This window comes from Phalacrocorax carbo, chromosome 11 (assembly GCF_963921805.1).
Source record: "Phalacrocorax carbo chromosome 11, bPhaCar2.1, whole genome shotgun sequence".
NCBI classification, from domain to species: Eukaryota; Metazoa; Chordata; class Aves; order Suliformes; family Phalacrocoracidae; genus Phalacrocorax; species Phalacrocorax carbo.
This window is the reverse complement of record NC_087523.1, coordinates 19,678,282-19,694,898: the sequence shown is the minus strand read 5'-3', so window position 1 is coordinate 19,694,898 and position 16,617 is coordinate 19,678,282. Positions and strand designations below refer to the sequence as shown.

General features: G+C 48.3%; 1 protein-coding gene across 2 annotated transcripts in view; it reads right to left on the bottom strand.

Annotated features, from left to right (window-relative positions):
* GAB3 (GRB2 associated binding protein 3) overlaps nt 1–16,617 on the bottom strand; it is a 72,179-nt gene that overhangs the window by 9,907 nt on the left and 45,655 nt on the right. The window contains exons 2-8 of one of the 2 annotated variants that reach the window (XM_009511470.2): nt 15,442–15,745; nt 8,047–8,263; nt 7,125–7,603; nt 4,553–4,608; nt 3,152–3,407; nt 1,847–1,928; nt 73–175 (exon numbers count right to left, since the gene is read on the bottom strand). In XM_009511470.2, coding sequence (XP_009509765.2) covers nt 73–175; nt 1,847–1,928; nt 3,152–3,407; nt 4,553–4,608; nt 7,125–7,603; nt 8,047–8,263; nt 15,442–15,745 — 1,497 coding nt within the window. The remainder of the gene's footprint in view (nt 1–72; nt 176–1,846; nt 1,929–3,151; nt 3,408–4,552; nt 4,609–7,124; nt 7,604–8,046; nt 8,264–15,441; nt 15,746–16,617) is intronic. The other variant, XM_064463316.1, reaches the window with a different exon arrangement.

The window sequence follows — 16,617 nt, the reverse complement described above, 5'->3', positions numbered from 1 at the left end:
AACTTCTGCATTCTCCATCAATGTGACAGAGCAGAATAAAGCAAAGGATGGCTGTGTGAAAATGAAGATTACCATATGAATGTAACTTTCTTCCTCTTCTCCGGAAACTGAATTGGCAAATATTCTTGCTGAATTAATACCGTCTCTTTCTGGTGAGATAAAGCTCATTCGATTGCTATGAAGAAAAACACAGGAGAAGTTAAGGAAGCATCTTACAGATGCTCTGAAATGAAGCCAAAACCTGACACAGTCCATATGGTGAATAAACTCACACTAATGCTGCAGCCTTTATGGAGAGGATGTTCAAAACCACTCCTTGGTTCTAGAAAAAGTGCACTATATTGCTATGAGTGGTTTTGTTAATTTTTTTTTTCTAGTATTTACAAAAGTTTGCCATCTCTGGCATGACAGAAAGCCTAAACCATCGAAGCAATTCTCCAGCAAGGGGCACGGAGACAGATACCATTCAGGTAATATGCGCCGATGGGGCGGTGAGTTGTGCGGGTATCCACATTTTGGGGATTGGTGTGAATTAATCAGCTAGTGGAGGTGCAGGCAGAGGAACTTGTCTGGCTTTGAACGCAGGGTAAACACATGCTATCCGTGTTATGGAGGTGGCTGCAACTCAGGCCTTTTACAAGGAAATCTCTACCACTAACTTAACTGTCAGAGGTATGTCGTGAGTAAACTATTGCAGGCCAGCACAATGGGATTAGCTGTTAGGAAATTAGATGGTCACTTTGTGCAGCATGAACAGTATAATTCCTTTTGCTTTATTAGTTCCGGGCATGCTTTTTTAGTTTTGTTAATGTAAAACATGCAAACCCCCTCTGAGCTTATTATCCTTCGGGACTCTGCACTGTGTCAGCACTAATTAACCACAGTGCTCTGGCAGGGATGCTTGGGAGGCAGGCTACTGGGGTTTCCCTAACGCACGGCACGTAGCAGGCAGCGCTGAAGGGCTTAACTGGCTTTGGACTGTATGGCTGAGAGGGGTCTGCAACGGAGAAATTGCCCATCTCATGTCCCTTTTGTCCTCCCAGTGATTACCTGAGGAGTGGAAATGTCCTGTCTGGCACTCATGCTAGTGGAAACCCACAGTTTCCAGAGTGCCTGGAGAATGCGGAGGAGGTTGGTGGGAATTCCTGGCTTTTGCATGCACGCTTCAGCACAGCTGGCTCCCCTGTCAGCCTTTCCCCATAGCGCCAACATCCCCCCAGCCGGCAGGCTGCAGTCCTCCCCTGCTCATGAGTTCCATGAAGCCAAGTCTTTCACTGCCCTTGGAGCCCAACAGTATCATCTGTTCATACTACCTGGGCTTTGGGACCAAAACCATTTGTTTTACCCCACAACTAATTTCCAATGACAAAAGGTCACACCAACAAATCAAGTCTGAATCGCTGTGTGGCAGCGCAGAAGTCTGCACCCAGGCTACAAGTCAGGCAGGTCTTTATCTCATCTGGTTCTCCTTTGCTATATTAATTTTCAGGAACAAAAATGGCTCTATCTTTTTGGAAAAAAAAATAATTCAGACATGCAAAGTTCTTAGCCATTGCAGCAGCCACACCAGAGTGCGACCAGCTCCGGCCTTTTCAAAAGGAGCCTTCAAAACAGACCTAGCATCACCGCATGACACTGAACTCACTGGAGCTGCCTGTCATGAAAGGGAGCCTTGCTTTTTAGAGAGAGCAAAAGCCTGGGGGACGCTGAAAGGGGCCCTGGGGAGTTCTTGTTTGTGGACTTTTCCAGGAAACTGTTTCTTGTGGGATGTGATAAGTTATTTTTAACTCCATTCCACAATGTTAATGCTTAAAAGATTGGAACAGCAGGTTTCTTGTTGACTTACTAAGGCACAGTCCACATCCTGGTCACGGCAGCGTGCTCCCGGATCGTGGAGAGGTTCCTCAAGTCCAGAGGAGGTGGTCGTGCTGCAAGTAGATACGAAAGAAACTACATTTCCAATAGTGGAGCTAATGGAAAGTACAGACCGCTTCGAAAAATGCAGTTTTATATTAACAGCAAGAACCTAACCGAGTATTTCACAGAAAATGACTGATATATCCAGGACAGAAATCAGTAACAAGTGATCACTTCAGTCAGCGCTGGAAAACAAACTCTCTCATTTACCCTAAAATAACAGAACAATAACATAACAATATATTATACATACAATATATTGCTATATTAACAATATGACAACAGAGTAACAATGGGCATAAGGCGAGCAAATGCCCCACAAGATCTGTGTGCTTGCCTCAAATCTGCTCTGCATATGCTGCCTTCAGGAGGAGAGGCCACTTCAGCCTGCAGGTCAAAACAGGTTTTGAGCTCCCTTCTAAACAAAAAGGTCCTGCATGTGGCGGTCAAGATCATTCTTCTCACCAGTCCATGTACATTTTCCACCCCATTCTCAAAACCCTCTAAGGATCTTAGCTTGCTTTGCTTCCTGGCAGTGCTCTAAATTTCTGTCCCCACTTCACAGGAGCATTTCCTGGACCAATTTCTGAGCAGCCCTGTGGCTATGCAGCCCAAAGAGCTTTAATGTAGGCTAGGCTTAGGCAATTTCTCCACTGCAAAGCTGAATTTTGTCCCCAGCATATCGTCTGGAAGTTCAACCCAGAGTTTGGAGATGCCATGAAAAGCAGGAGTGGAAAATTACCATCAGCAAAAGCATCTGCAGGAAATTCCTAATTAAACCAAGGCAGCTGTGCCTACCCAGCAGAGGTTTAACCAGCAGCCCACACATCAAGTTTTGAGTATTTGAGTGTTTGGATGTCCTGTCTGTGGAAGGTCAGGGAGCTGGTGAGACAGCAGGACGTGCACTTCAGAGTCGCAGGATTTAGCCTGCCATCTCTCCAAGGCTACGTCCATTTGGTGGTTTGCAGAGTGGATCTGAAGCCATGCATCACGCTAATGCAGCCACAAGGTCTCCGACTGCAAAAGTAGGCATGGACACTCTTCCTGTGCTCACAGACGACCCTTCAGGCACATCCTACGTTATAGGACTATAAGCCACTCATACAGCAATTCAATCCCTCTTCTAGAGTGGGAAGCACTTTAAAATGTGCCAAGGACACTATCAAAGGAGGTCACCCATGTCCCTGCTATCAGGACCCCCTAGCTGCCACTTGCATTTTAGGTCTGGGCTTACATTTCCTACGAGGCTTGAGGTCTCGGTTCACCGGAGGGGGTTCCAGGTCTGAGGGAAGCTCAGGTAACGGGCTGGTGAGTTTTTCAGTGCTGACGACAGGGAAGGTAAACGTGGCTGAGCCGGGGCTCATGGGGATGTAGCCGTCGGGTGAACAGTCAGAGCTGGGCGCAGAGGGAGAGGTGCTGGGGCGCATGGGCACGTAGCTGTCCTCTGAGCCATCCGAAACAGTCGAGTAGAGCGGGGAGAACCGACAGGGCTTCAGAAGAAAAGGAGGAAAAGAAAGATAAATCAATATCAGTAAATGAATAGCTAACCCCCTGCAAGCCACGAGGTGCTGTGAGCTGGCAGCAGATCTGAGCCGAGACCCCGGCCAGGAGAGTCCTGATGTGACCTTTCTGAGAGGCACAAGCTGGAAAGATGAGACAAATGCCTGCGTTCAGATACACACTCCAGCTTTGGAGTAGTCCACTTCTGGGCTTCTCAAGTCACTGCTGGAAACTAGGACCAAACTTATTTTGGTGACTTAAGTAGGTTAAATCCTCCAACTTCAGTGAGGCTTCACTTGCCTCTCCCAGCAGTAATGCTGACTTATAAAATGAAGGAGGCTCCTTTATACAAAAAAATACACCTGAAAGAAGAACATCTGATGAACTAGATTTTTACAAATGCAGAAGCTGAGAGAGAAGACACACAGACCTACAAGTTGCTTCTGGTATCTGAGAATAAACACTAGAAATTCATTTCATGCAGGTTAGTACTGGCTGAGCGGTGAGAGGGATTGATTGCAAACCTTGCAAGCTTTCAAAGGGGAAAAAATATAAGTTGCCCGGCACCAGAGCTTACATACGAGCAGCAAAGGCTCTTCTACAGAGAAGACAGCATCCAGCACCAGGCAGAAGACTATGTGATGTGTGATGGTGCTACATACAACCATGTCTGTCAAAGGCTGAGTCAGGAAGCTTTGGACTGACAGAGCCCTGAATCACAGGGACTTTGACAGCAGAGACTTTCCTATGTCCTAAAGAAGAGATATTCCCCCTCAGGGCCATGAAACGATAAGCTTCTTTAGAGCCCTTTTTTCAAGAGATGAGCGGTTTTCTCAGGTGCTCTTGCTTAACAGTTTAATTCTTGAGGCTGCTGGTATGCTTTTTCACAAGAGACCTGGCTTCATCTGCTTTAAAAAAACAGGGTGCTCAGTGTTACGGCCTCCCCCGTCCTCTCTCAAAGGCTTCCTGCAGCCACCAAGAAGCGGCACAGAAGCTGCCCAAAGCCAAGTGCTTCTTCCATTTTTTTATTCTTCTGCTGAACACAGGAATGATTGAATATCAGGATGTCAAATACTTCACTTTCTGAAGTTTGTCATGTGTCAATGTTTTAAATTTATGCAAGCAGCGTACTTACCAAATTCAAGCTAAGCCTCTTATCCCGACTTCTTAAGGAACTGCCTTCCATGTCTGCTGCAAGGAAAAGAAGTGATTAAAAATGTGATAAGGCAGTGCAACCTTACAGAGATAATTCTGGAATAAAGCATATGGCTCTAAAATAATTAGAGCTTTATAAGGATTCCACAACTCCTAGATTTATCCTAAATGAAGAAATCCAATGATACTTAAGACCAGAACCAACTCAGTCGCATTTCAAGAATGACTACATCTATTTTAAGTATGCTGAAACGAAGGAACATGCTCATGTATAATCCAGCTGTAACTTATGCTTCCTGTAACACAAGCAGTTGGGGTGAAATACTGGTGTGGTGTGGAGAGCAAGCGACCAAGCAAAAATTTAAACCTAGTTCCTGCTCTAGTCCCGCTCTGTTTTCCTGTCTGTCAAATAGGGGAACTTATATGAAAACGGAGTGTAGGGAATATTAATTAATTACTGTTTGGAAAGCTATTTAGGACCCTTGTATGTAAGGTGCTAGGGAAAGCACATGTTATTGTGCAGAGGATGCATGGGGGAACTTCATGGTAGGAGAGAAAATCTTCTCTTTGTCATCCAGAAATGCTGATGTGGTACAAGTGGCTCAAGCTGATGGGGAGCAAACAGCCAGAGACAAGGTCACAGGTCAGTGTCCCCGTGTGCAGGCTGGCCTTTCTCTTGGTGTAAGTCAATTTTATTTTTGAAACAAAAGGCAAAAACCTGAAATCCAGCATTCGGTGCAGAGGAGATCAGCAGTGGGAGCTGCTTACAACTACCATCCCCTCCTGGAAAAGCATTTTCTGTGCAGAAAATGGCTTTTCTCTGGGAATGCCTTAAAACCCTGCAACCATGTTAATCCAGTCTCTGCTCTCATGGCAGAGATGTCAGCGCTGCACTGCAACTGGGGGTCTTTGTGGTGGTATCAGCGTAAAGTGCTAAACAAGAACAAAGCAATACTCCTAGTGCGGATCTATATTCAGATAGACACAGTCACTGTCCTGGGACAGCTACATTTATTTATTATTTTGGCAAAAAGACATTCAGGCACAATGCTCCAGCAGATGCCAGGATACAGGTGCCTCACACATGTACAGCTTGTTCCCCTTTATGGCACCACAACCAGCATACACTGCCTTTGCACTGGGTTAATCACATCTGTTCGGCTTTTACAGGGTGCCAAGGGCAAAAAATGAAGTAAATAACTTGAGTGGGCTCACTCTGGGAGCTGGCGAGGAACAGCTGCTTTCCCCGTTTCTTTTTCTGATCTTTCTTGTTAAACACATTTTAATTCAGAGTTTAACCTTTCAAATACTTTCAGCTGCACTTAGGGTAAGAAAAAATAGCAGCACTTATTAATTCATTGCTGCCCCCTGTCAGGCAGAGATAACCTTGCAGCACAGTAGCAGAACATGACATTTGGCTACTTAATCCTCTTAAAAACATTTTGGCGTAAATTGAGTTGGAGGAACATTAACTAAAGCACGCTGGCAGCATTGGAGCAGCACCTTTCAGGGAGCAACCAAGTGTAACTGATAATTAAGAACACCAATTCCGCTGATGGGTGTTTCTCCAGAAACCTTCCAAGAATTGTTTGAACACTGATAAACAGGCTGGACAGAGGTCTCCTTGCTTTAGCTTCTGAGCTGTAAGAGCGAGATCTAACAGCCCCAAACACCGGCTGGTCATTCAAACTACAGGAGTCTAAAGGATGTTTGTCCCTAAAAACCTGCATTTTCTTCATCAAAAAATGACACATCACTACAAAGTACTTTATGATTTCCAGCCAGTTATTCCAGCTGCCTCCCTGTTCTGTGGCTCCACAAAATAAAACTCTGGTACTGCCTAGGGTGGTTTTTGACACCCTGATGTTCTGGGGTTTTGACTGTTATTTTTGTTTCTGATGACAGTGTTTCAAGAACAAGTGGAAAAGTCACCTCAGCTCAGAGCAGAGCTTGCTTTGCAGCACAGCCTTGCTCTGCAGCAGTTTTTCAGGCTACCCTGACTGAAGTGCAAGGACAGAAGGGGATTTGCTCAAGGACACAGAGAGTCCCTGGTTTAACCAGGATTACATCCCATCCCCAGTGTCTCCCTGGCTTCCCGTTCTTTAAGCTGCAAAAAAGACATGCTGCTGTTACGGAAAGGACTGGATGCAGCGAAGCAGCACAGGTAAAGGTATTTCCCATGTGCAAGCCCACATTTTGATCTGCATAGAATTTGGCATTGCCCAATTCAGTGGCTGGCTTTTCATTTTTGTTTTTCTACTGCTTGCTTTTTTGGAGAGGGAGGGGGGCACGGAAAACTAACAAGTCATGAGGCACCCTGAAGAGATCACAGCCAAATTGCTGCCCATGAGTACACACTGAGGGGCTTTTACAGAGGAGGAGCTGCATATGAGAGACAGGTCTAAATTCTGCCCACTAATTTGAAACAAGCACTTCAGGTTGCTTTGGGCGGTGTATGACTTTGCAGGGAGGAGGACAGGGAGGCACAACTGGAGGTGGGCACCCACTCTGCGCTTGTGGGCAGCTCCATTGGCTCTTGGAAATTCACTCACCTTTCCAGTTCCTCACGTTGTCTAAGCTGGACAAGGAGATCCTCCTGGGCACCAGAGCAACCTGAGCCCGGCAGATCCCTGCGTGCCCGTTCTGGAGGGCCCCGCCGCCCACCTCATCCCCTCTCCTGTCTGAGAAGTGGGTTGGCTTGGGCGGCCGCGGTGGGGGCGTGTTGGACAGGATGTCCAGCTGGGTTACGCCGTAGGGCAGCGCGTTTTGGCTCTTGTCAATCTGAAAGGTTGGTGTCAGTGGCGTCCCCAGCAGTGGAGAAGAGGAGGAAAAGTCACTGGGTGGCCCGGTAATGTCTATGTTTCTGGACACAGTGCTGGGATTTGCCAATGGGGCCCCATCCTGGTGCACAGTGCCAGCACTGGATGGCTGTACAAGGTACAAGGAGGGCTGGGACTGCAAGGAGTCAACAAAAACATCATCCGATGAGGTTTGCTCCAGAGATCTGTCTGAATTCGACCAGCTGTCACACCTGCACAGAGACAGAGATCAGGACCTGTGCTTTCCTTTTCTCCTGGTTGCAACTGAGCAAGTACACAGCAAAAAAGAAAAACCCAACCCCACAGTTTGGGACAGTATCTGTCCCTTCCCTATGGCTGTGGAAGGTCCGCCCTGAGCTGGGCTGGGGTACTTTGGGCGGCAGCAGGCAGAAAGGGTGTCTGGAGAGAGCCATATGTGAGGTCCCCAGCCACCCACCCTAGAAAGGGGCAGGACCAACATACAGCACTCAACTGCTAATCTGCACTATGAAAAGTGCCCCCCATAAATTGGATTAGGCTGATAGTCCCCTGCTGTGCTCAGGAGCCTACCCTAAGTGGCAGGGCTTACAGGCTGGTTTGCCCCAGTTTCCCAGGGCATCACTGGACAGGCAGAGAGTGGCTCCAGCCTGGCGCATCTGGCAGTCCCCAGACCTACCTGTTGTGGCTGAGCTTGCCCGACTCACAGTTGGAGAGGAAGAGGTAGTCGGGGAGGAAGACCGACTCTGACTCGCTGGGGGTCTCCTCTGCAGCAGATGCATCAGCAGCAGCGTGATCGACCGAGAAGGAGGGATCGGCGATGCGGGAGGCATGGGTGGAGGCGGCTGGCGACGGCTGCGGGGACGAGGTCGTGTGAGACAAGCTCTCCACTGAACCTGCAATGGGAATGGATGGCCCCATCTGAGGGATGGCTCTGATTCACCCTGGCCCACTGCTTCTTCTGGCCATCACCACCTTGCTTTTGCACCAGGGATGTTTTACACCAGAGCGGCAGTGGATCAAGGCAAAAACTGATTCTGGGGAGAGGGGAGCCTGGTTTTGCAGCTGCTTCCCCTGCCTGGGCTGGGCACACCGGCTGCCAAATAAAGGGGCTGCAGGAGGGGCAGATCCCCCTTGCTCTGGGGTCCCTCATTCCTGCAGGGCTGTAGCATCCCTCCTCTGGACAGTAACGAAGACAGCCTCTGCTGAGAAAACTGCTGAGGCAGAACAGTCTGTTTTATCAAGTATTTTTTAGGACCCAGTGCAAGTAATTAATCTCCAACAATTCAAATTAACAGTAACAATGAAAGGGGTTGATTTCTTCCCACTTTCTAGATATCAGTGGACAAAACTGAATTTTGCAGCTCATGGAGTAGCTGGATTTGTTGCACCTCTGAACCTGTCTGCAAACTCCTTGTGCCTCTCTAGGCTGGATATCAAAGCCATGAGAGCTGTGCTGTAGCTATTTTTGCCCACCTGGAGGCTCATTGGCTCTGCTGAGGAAGGGGACACTACTTTTCTGGAGGCCACAAGGCACAGGGGAGCCTGTGCTCAGCGACACCTTCCCTGGGCACAACACTCCAGTGCCCCCCAACACAGAGAGGGGTGGCAGTGGGGAGAGGAGCAGGTTTGGGCTGCAGGCAGCAGGGCTGGCCCAGGCTGCACAGAGCTGGCCGCCTGCTCAGCTCCAGGTTCACCTCCAACCACCAAGGCCACCCCTCGCTGCAGCACATGGCCGAGGCACTCATATCCATCTGTCCCAAGCACTGCTGGGCAGCAGAGACAAGTTGTTGAGCGGGGACAGAGGCTGGCAAAGTGACGAAAGCCACTTTGCTTTCGTCTGGGTAGGCTGCTGGGCAGGAGGGATGAAGGAATGATGGCTGAGCCACACTGACTTAAGGCTAAGCACAGCCTCTGGCCCAGCTTTTGGGGCATTTTGAGTCAAAAATTGAGTCCTTAATGCAAGTCGGACCTCCCACCGTGGGCAGGTGTGGAGTGGGAAGGACCTGCGGTGTCTTAGCAGAACAGTGCTCCAAAGGCAGCAAGCTCAGCCAGCGACATCAGTAACACAAGCCCTCAGTTAGAAAATATGACTTTTTCTAATGAAGTTTCAGGTTGCTGTGAGGCGGTTCCCTCACCAGGGCTGTGCAGGGACCAGGCAGCACCCACCAGCTGCCCTAGCTGTCCCCGGCACCTGCGCGGTCAGCAGTGGGTACACATCTCTTGCTGAAGTGCAGACGTGGCCTGAGTCAAAGCTGCAAAACCCTTATTCAAAATGAAAAACCTCGCAGCAAAAACAAACACAAGAAGCCAACTACTGCTGATAAAACCAAACCAAGCATAAACATGCCTTCAAAGCATAGCAAGAAGGCAGATTTCTCTAATGCTGAAATCCAGAATTTGCTGGAAGTGCTGGGAACCAGCCCCTGACCATCTGCGTACGTGCTGCAGGCCAGATCCTGCACGGTGCAGTGAGGTCCTGGGATCCCCCGGCAGATTCTACCTAGTCCTCAGCTCACAGCAACAAGCCTTGGCACTGTGCGGGTTGTTGTAGTCACTTCTCAACCCTGAGAGGTGCTAGGTACAAGTGCATGCAGGTCAGGAGGGGTGGAGACGGCTGCCAAGACTTGGGTGGTTAGCCAGCAACGTCACTGAACGCCAGCAAAACCCTCTAGTGACCCAGACTTCCACACCAGCCACAGCAGGCTTCACCACATCATCTTTCTGATCTCAGTCAGAATAAAACAGCTGATGTCCTGTACTACCCTGCACCTCATCCCTTTAAATTGGGGAGGGAGCTGCCTCTTTCCTTCCCACCTACCTGGGTGGACTGCCTGCTGCTTCCTCCTGTTAGCTTTGGAGGCCTGGTGCAATGGCAGACCCCAGGTCAGCAAAGCACATAAGCACGTGCTTAAATTCAAGCTCAGGCAAAGCATTTGCTTAATTTTGAGCAGGTGCTTATAGCAGCGGGATTTTGGCAGCGAGCATCTGGAAGGAACGGCTTTTAAGGGGTTTCATATTTGCAGAGTAGAGCTGAGAGCTGCAGCCTTCCCATCTGAAAAATAACTTTTCTCTTGTTCATTGTGCTGGCTCAGACAGTAACTCTGCTTTCAAATCTTGGGCTCAGAGAGCTGTCTTGCAAGCTGAAGATGATCAAATACGCACTGGGCTAACTCCATAGGGATCTCAGAAAAGCATGTTCACGTCACCATCTGACTGCCTTTTTTAAAAAAAAAAAAAGCAACACAGCTAAAAACTGCCACAATGCTTAAGAAAGAAATTAATGACATTCTGGATTATTAACACAGAGAACGAACAGGCCTGAACTCCATCTGGTACTCACAGGGTTTAGCCACAGATTATCCCATCAGGAAAGGCTGTGAGCTGCAGGCCACATGGCAACTGTTGTGAGCAGGAGGGAGGGATGGGGACAGCGCAGACCTGCCCTTTTCTAACCTTCAGGGGCTCAGGGACCTGCAGCCAGCTCCTAACAGGCTGTCCCTGTCCCTGCCAGCTCTGCTGGTAACCGAATCAGCATGCATTAAAGTTGTACCACGACAGCAGCTGGGTAGAATAAATTATGCATGGCCACTTTCAACAGTGAGAAGGCAGAGCATAGGTTTGGTGCCTGCCCTCCCCTTTGCCAGAGAGACAGCAGGAGGCTTCGACTGCCAAAATAACTGCTTCAGTGGGTAATAACCCAAAAATCTCTGCCTTGCATTGACAGGGAAAGTCACTGTGGAAGATGCAGAGAATCCTCTGCTGTGACTTTCCCCATAAATGCAGGGCCGAGAGAAACAGAGGGCTTCTCCCTCCGGCTACAGACCCCAGCCCACTACCCCAAAGTTGTTACAATGCGACAGCAGTACAGGGACACAGTGAAATAGGGGCGTCGCACTCGCAGCAACTCCCCACCGGGCTGCATGGCCATACCAAGGAGACAGAAATGCCACCCATCCCTCCTGGCCAGGGGCCAGAGCCTGACATTAAAGAGCAGCCTTGAGTCTGTGCAGCTGAGAAGGGATTTCTTCCCACAGAGAGGAGTGTATGGAGGGAGTAGCCCCAGTGCCTGCCCTCCAGCATGGGCTGCGAGGAGCTGTCACACTTCCCCTGAGCTCCTGCACAAGGGCCAGGTGCTGCCATGAGCAAGCCTGCCAGGGCACTGCCGGCTCAGCTTTGTATGGGAACAGAAGGGGGAAATAAAGTGAAGATGCTCAGGAGAAAGCGTCTCTGCAAGCAGAGCAGTCCCTCAGCGCAGTCATCCAGGCTGCCCTTGCTCCCAGCATGCTGCCCTTGCTCAGGAGATGCTCCCCAGTGTGGCTGCAGCAAAGTCCTGAGGAATCAAACCATCCCCATGCCATGGGGGGCAGGGTCTGTGCACATTGGCAAAAGAACAAAGGAGAGACATCTGAGGCAAAGAAACCATCAGAGTGCAGGCGTAAAGGGAGGAGGTCCCAGCAATGGGCAAGGATGATGTGACAGCAGCAACCAGAGGTGAGGGAGAGGAGCAGAAACGCTCTAATCCAACTGCCAGCAGCCAGGGCGGACCCAAGGGTAACCTGTCACTTAGGATGACCCTGCCAACATCCTGGTCCATGCACTGTGCAGGGAGGGCACCCGTGAGAGGGCCTCCCCAGGGACATCAGGCTCCACTGTGGCCCCGGGAGCTGTTGGAGAGAGTAGAGCAACAGGGGAGCAATGGAGATCAGCAGGGACCTCCAGGTAAGGGGTTGTAGCTGGAAGCAGCCAGGCATTTACATGGGATGTGGAACAATACCTGGAGTCTGTGGAAGAAGTGAAGAGGGAACCCAAGACGAAAGGTCCCTCGTGGGCTGAGGAGCTGCCTGCCAAGGCATGGCCTGAGGGAGTATTCAGTGCACAGCTACAACCTTTGAAAGTAAGGCTTCCTAATGAAAAAGGCTAAACTTTCACAGCAGTTTCTCCAATGAAAAGCTGCTATATTGTGTCAATTAACCATGGTTTCAGCTTGCATATGGGATAAAGTGTGCCCATGATGTCCCATAGCCACCTCATCTCATCCCCTCCCCTGCCCAGCTGCTTGGCCCAAGCATCCTCTCAATCCCCTCTGTGGCCACAGGTCCTGTGGGGTTGGGGAGCAACTGCTCTATTGGGAGCCTTCACCAGAGGTGGAAGCAAGATTTTTACATAGAAACAGTAGGAAAATAGGGAGGGAGGCCTCCTCTTCTCTCTTCCAGCTGCCTCCCCTGAAGGTGCCAGCTCCCCCATCATTTTCAGCACAGCCAGTGGCACGGTTTCTTGCGGCAGCTGAGTGCTGCAGCGTGATGACTGCTGCTGGCAAGTCCTTCCCAACAGCCGCCCTCCCAGGTGCTTCCTGACATCTGCCTGCAGCTTGCATTTTGCCTCTGTCTCTCAGCTGTCCCCTCTCTTGTTGACTAAAAAGCTGTCCTTAAGGGCCAGCCGCAGTTTTGCTAACTTGTCTGCATCTGGCTGCTTACATGCCAGACCAGAGGCCTCTGACGACTGGGACCTGGCTGCTCATCCGGCTTCTTTGCTACTGGAAGGGACTAACTGGGAGCAATGGGACCGTGTTTACAGCTGAGTCACTGCATAAACCTGTGGCTGCACTTTCTGTGCATTAAGTGGAAAAAGCAGCAGACTTAGTTTTGGCCTTGAAGTCACAGCAAATTTTCAGATACGCAAGGATGAAGAGTGATTGATTTCACAATAATATCGGCTTTGAGATTTATTTTAATACACAGAACAGCTTATTAAAATTTCCTGCAATTGATGTGTCTTTCTTTTGATGATTCATTTCAGGAACTTTTTTTTTTTAACACAGTAACATTTGAGTTAAAAAAGCATATGGCATTTAATAGAGCTTTTATCTTCTTATGTTAATTTTTAAGGGTAATTTGTTTAAACCTACAGACTCTTGGGGGATTTAGGTGCTTCCAAAAAGCTGAAGCAATTATCAACTGTTTGAAATATGATGTGCAACCTGTGGAGCTCTGCAGATTTAAATCAGAGGATCTGAACATGCCCTGCATCCTGACCTGAATACACCCCAGACCTGACCTCACCGGCATGAACTGCAGGATAAATAGAAGATCTTATGAGCTATATGCCATTAGAGGTAGATAAGCACTTGTCTGGAAGCTTAGCTTATGTGGTCTGTGATAAGGGCTGTAAGTTCAGGTGCCAGGCTTTATACTGAACCAAAGCAAATGCTCTGCGCCGCTGACCTTCTTGGGGGATAATATCAGCCTTGAACAGAGCGGAAAGCTGGGATGTCAGCTTTCCCAACTGCCACACCAAGAGCTGTCACTTTTCGTCCATCAATGTCTACACTAGCAATCTTTGCTGGGAGACAAATACCACTGTGTAATACTCTGAGTACTGCCCATGTGTAAGTCTTACAAGCAATGCTGCGCTGTACCAGCATAACAGAACAGACATTTCCCAGTATAAACGCATCGATCTTGGGGACAGCCGCTGCCTTAGCTCGTCTGCCACAGATCACATCTCCCTATGCACATCCTCAACACAGTGCCAGCAGAAGCCTGCATACACGTTTGAGAGGCAAATTATTTTTATTTTTTCTGTTTTGCATGGAAAGACTTGCCTTCATTTCAGAGTAATTGGTAAAATTATATCTAAAATAATACTGCACCAGAAGTAGCAATGCAAGACCAACATCTCAGTGTCAAAAAGGGCAGATCAGTAGGAAGGTGATTACTGAATAACCCTAATTACAACCAAGCTCTAAAGGGCCATTGACTCCAGTCCCTCAAAGCTACCAGCTCTAGTTTGCAAGTTGCATTCATGGGCAGTTTGTACTGGCACATAAAAATCTGTCAGCATGTTTTCCCGGTGGTCTCTAAAGTGAATGGGAAGGGAACAGATGTCACATTTATAACAGGACAGTGCTCTTTCCACTCCCATTTCCTCTCAGAATAAACTGCTGAAGAGAAGATTAAAGGAGGCCAGGAACCACCATAGATTAAAATAAAACACCTCACCATCGCCTTTTGTTTTCTTTCAAGTTACGAGGTAATGGTATGGCTGTGCAGCAGTTGTAGACACCAGTAGCAGTCTGAGCACAGCAGCACAGGGACCGTGGCAGGATAATCTGCCCAGCCACAGTCCATCCCCAAACATATTACTGCCCTTGGGATCGAGTCCTTCATCACCGCCCTTTTCTGCTCTTGCACTACCTTTTATCATGACAAAGATCTTTGTTCTGATTCACTTCCTATGAAGCTCTCAAATTGCTGCTGTATCTGCCCCTTGGAAATGTCAAGGGAAAGACAGATTGCTGTTATGTGAGCCCGATTGTCTCGTTTGAAAGGTAAGTTAACAATGATACAGGTCCTGACTTTAATTACTGGCTACATCCATCTTGGAGTGGTTAATTCTTGGATGCTTTCCAAGACTTTCACCCTACTGAGTATATACAGGTGTAGGTCCTGGCAAAACAGGCTGACTCTATGCTTCACTGGCAGGAGCATCTCTAAGTCTAGACACACGCTTCTAACACTCTCCCATCCTCTGCTTTTTCTTTATTTTTCTTCTTATTAATAGATTAAGACAGCTGTATTTTTGTCATTAATTTATGTATGTGCATATATGCCCAAGTCTGTGCACATTCCACATCCAGCAATGCCTGAGAAAACACGATTTTTGCAGACTTTCCTAGAACAGGTGTCTTACATTAAGCCAAACTAAATAAATATAGGACATGTAATGAAATAAACGGCCCCAGAATGTAACAGTCAGCCAGCTCTTCACATAAACAGTACCTTTTCTTATTAAGGACCTGCTGTTTATTCTAGGAGGAGTTGCTTCATAAAAGTGAGACCAAGAGGCCAGCTATTATTTCTACCCAGCAGAAGTGAGATCCCAGATAACCCTCAGATTAGGGTTTAGCAGCATCTCAGGGCTTTACGGAGCTATAGGAAGCAGTCCCACACCACTTGTCCAGCTGAGCCAGCCAGCAAAGTCCATGCTTCCTCTCAACCCACATGCTGCTGTGGAGGAGCCCAGACACAGATCATCCTCCCAACCCCCAAGATGAGCATAAGCATGGCCCTACCTGTACCATCTTCTAGATGTCCAAAGTTACAGATCTGGCTGATGTTGCGCACCCAGATCTGCATCTCCTCTTCAGTTTTGGCTACCAGGTAGAAGGTGCGGTAGGTGGTTCTCACAATGAAGACAAAGTTGTTCTGAAATTCTTTCTTGATGAAGCTGGGCCCTGAGTGCTTCAGCACTTCGCACTCGTTGAGATCGATGATCCGAATGGGCTTTTTGGAATGGTTGTTCCTGTAGTATTCCAGCACATCTGGGTTCCCGCTCATGCGGCCTCTGCGCAGCACGAACCAGCGTTTCCGCCATGCCTGCAAATGGCACAAACAGGGCCCTTTTAGTGCCAACCACGTAATATATCAATCAGCCCACACATGCATGTTTTCCTTCAGGTTTTATAGTAGTTGTGATAAGCTGGCCAAACTGTGACTTTGATTTTAAGCGCTTGCTCTCAGCTTGCCTTTGTGATAGGAAAGCAGGCAGAGGGTTGTTCTTTTGGAGGTCAGGACTTCCCTTCTCTCACCCTCAGCCTGCTGCCAAGGTGTAACCAAGATGATCTGATACTTCACCAGCTCATCTATAGAAGAGGTTATAACACTTTTCTCTCTGTGACATGAAAACACCTAGGACTGCACCCAGTGTTGCAGCACATGAGCTAATATCTGGTAACAAACGCCTTTTGCCCAGGAAAGACAAGGCCTCCAAATGACCCATGCAGCTTCCATCCCATGGTGTTCAGTGCCAATAAAAAGCTGTTAGTGAGCAGCCAGTTACTTCTGAAAGCCCAGAACAAACCTTAAGGGAGTTGTAGTGCTAAAAAGTTAAACAGAAGACTTCCAAACCTTACAGAAGGATGTCTGTTTTACACAGACATTGCTTCCAGTGACCATCAACCCAAACCAAACTGGTAAGCACTGATGTCTTTTAGACCCCTGCAACTGAAGGTGTGGGTCCCATACAGGCTTAAATGAAGTCCTGGCAGGACTAAAATATGGTATCACTTTATATGCAATTTTCTAGGAACAGAATAACATATTTTCCCTTTTTCCCCAGCAGCTGTTTTTGTTCATCAACAGTATAAGCACCTCTGTGTTGATTACAGCTGTCACCAACATGCTTACTTTGAGGGTGAGAAGAAATCCACCCTGAGCTCTGCTCTACAGAGAAAAGCTGAAAGAAGACA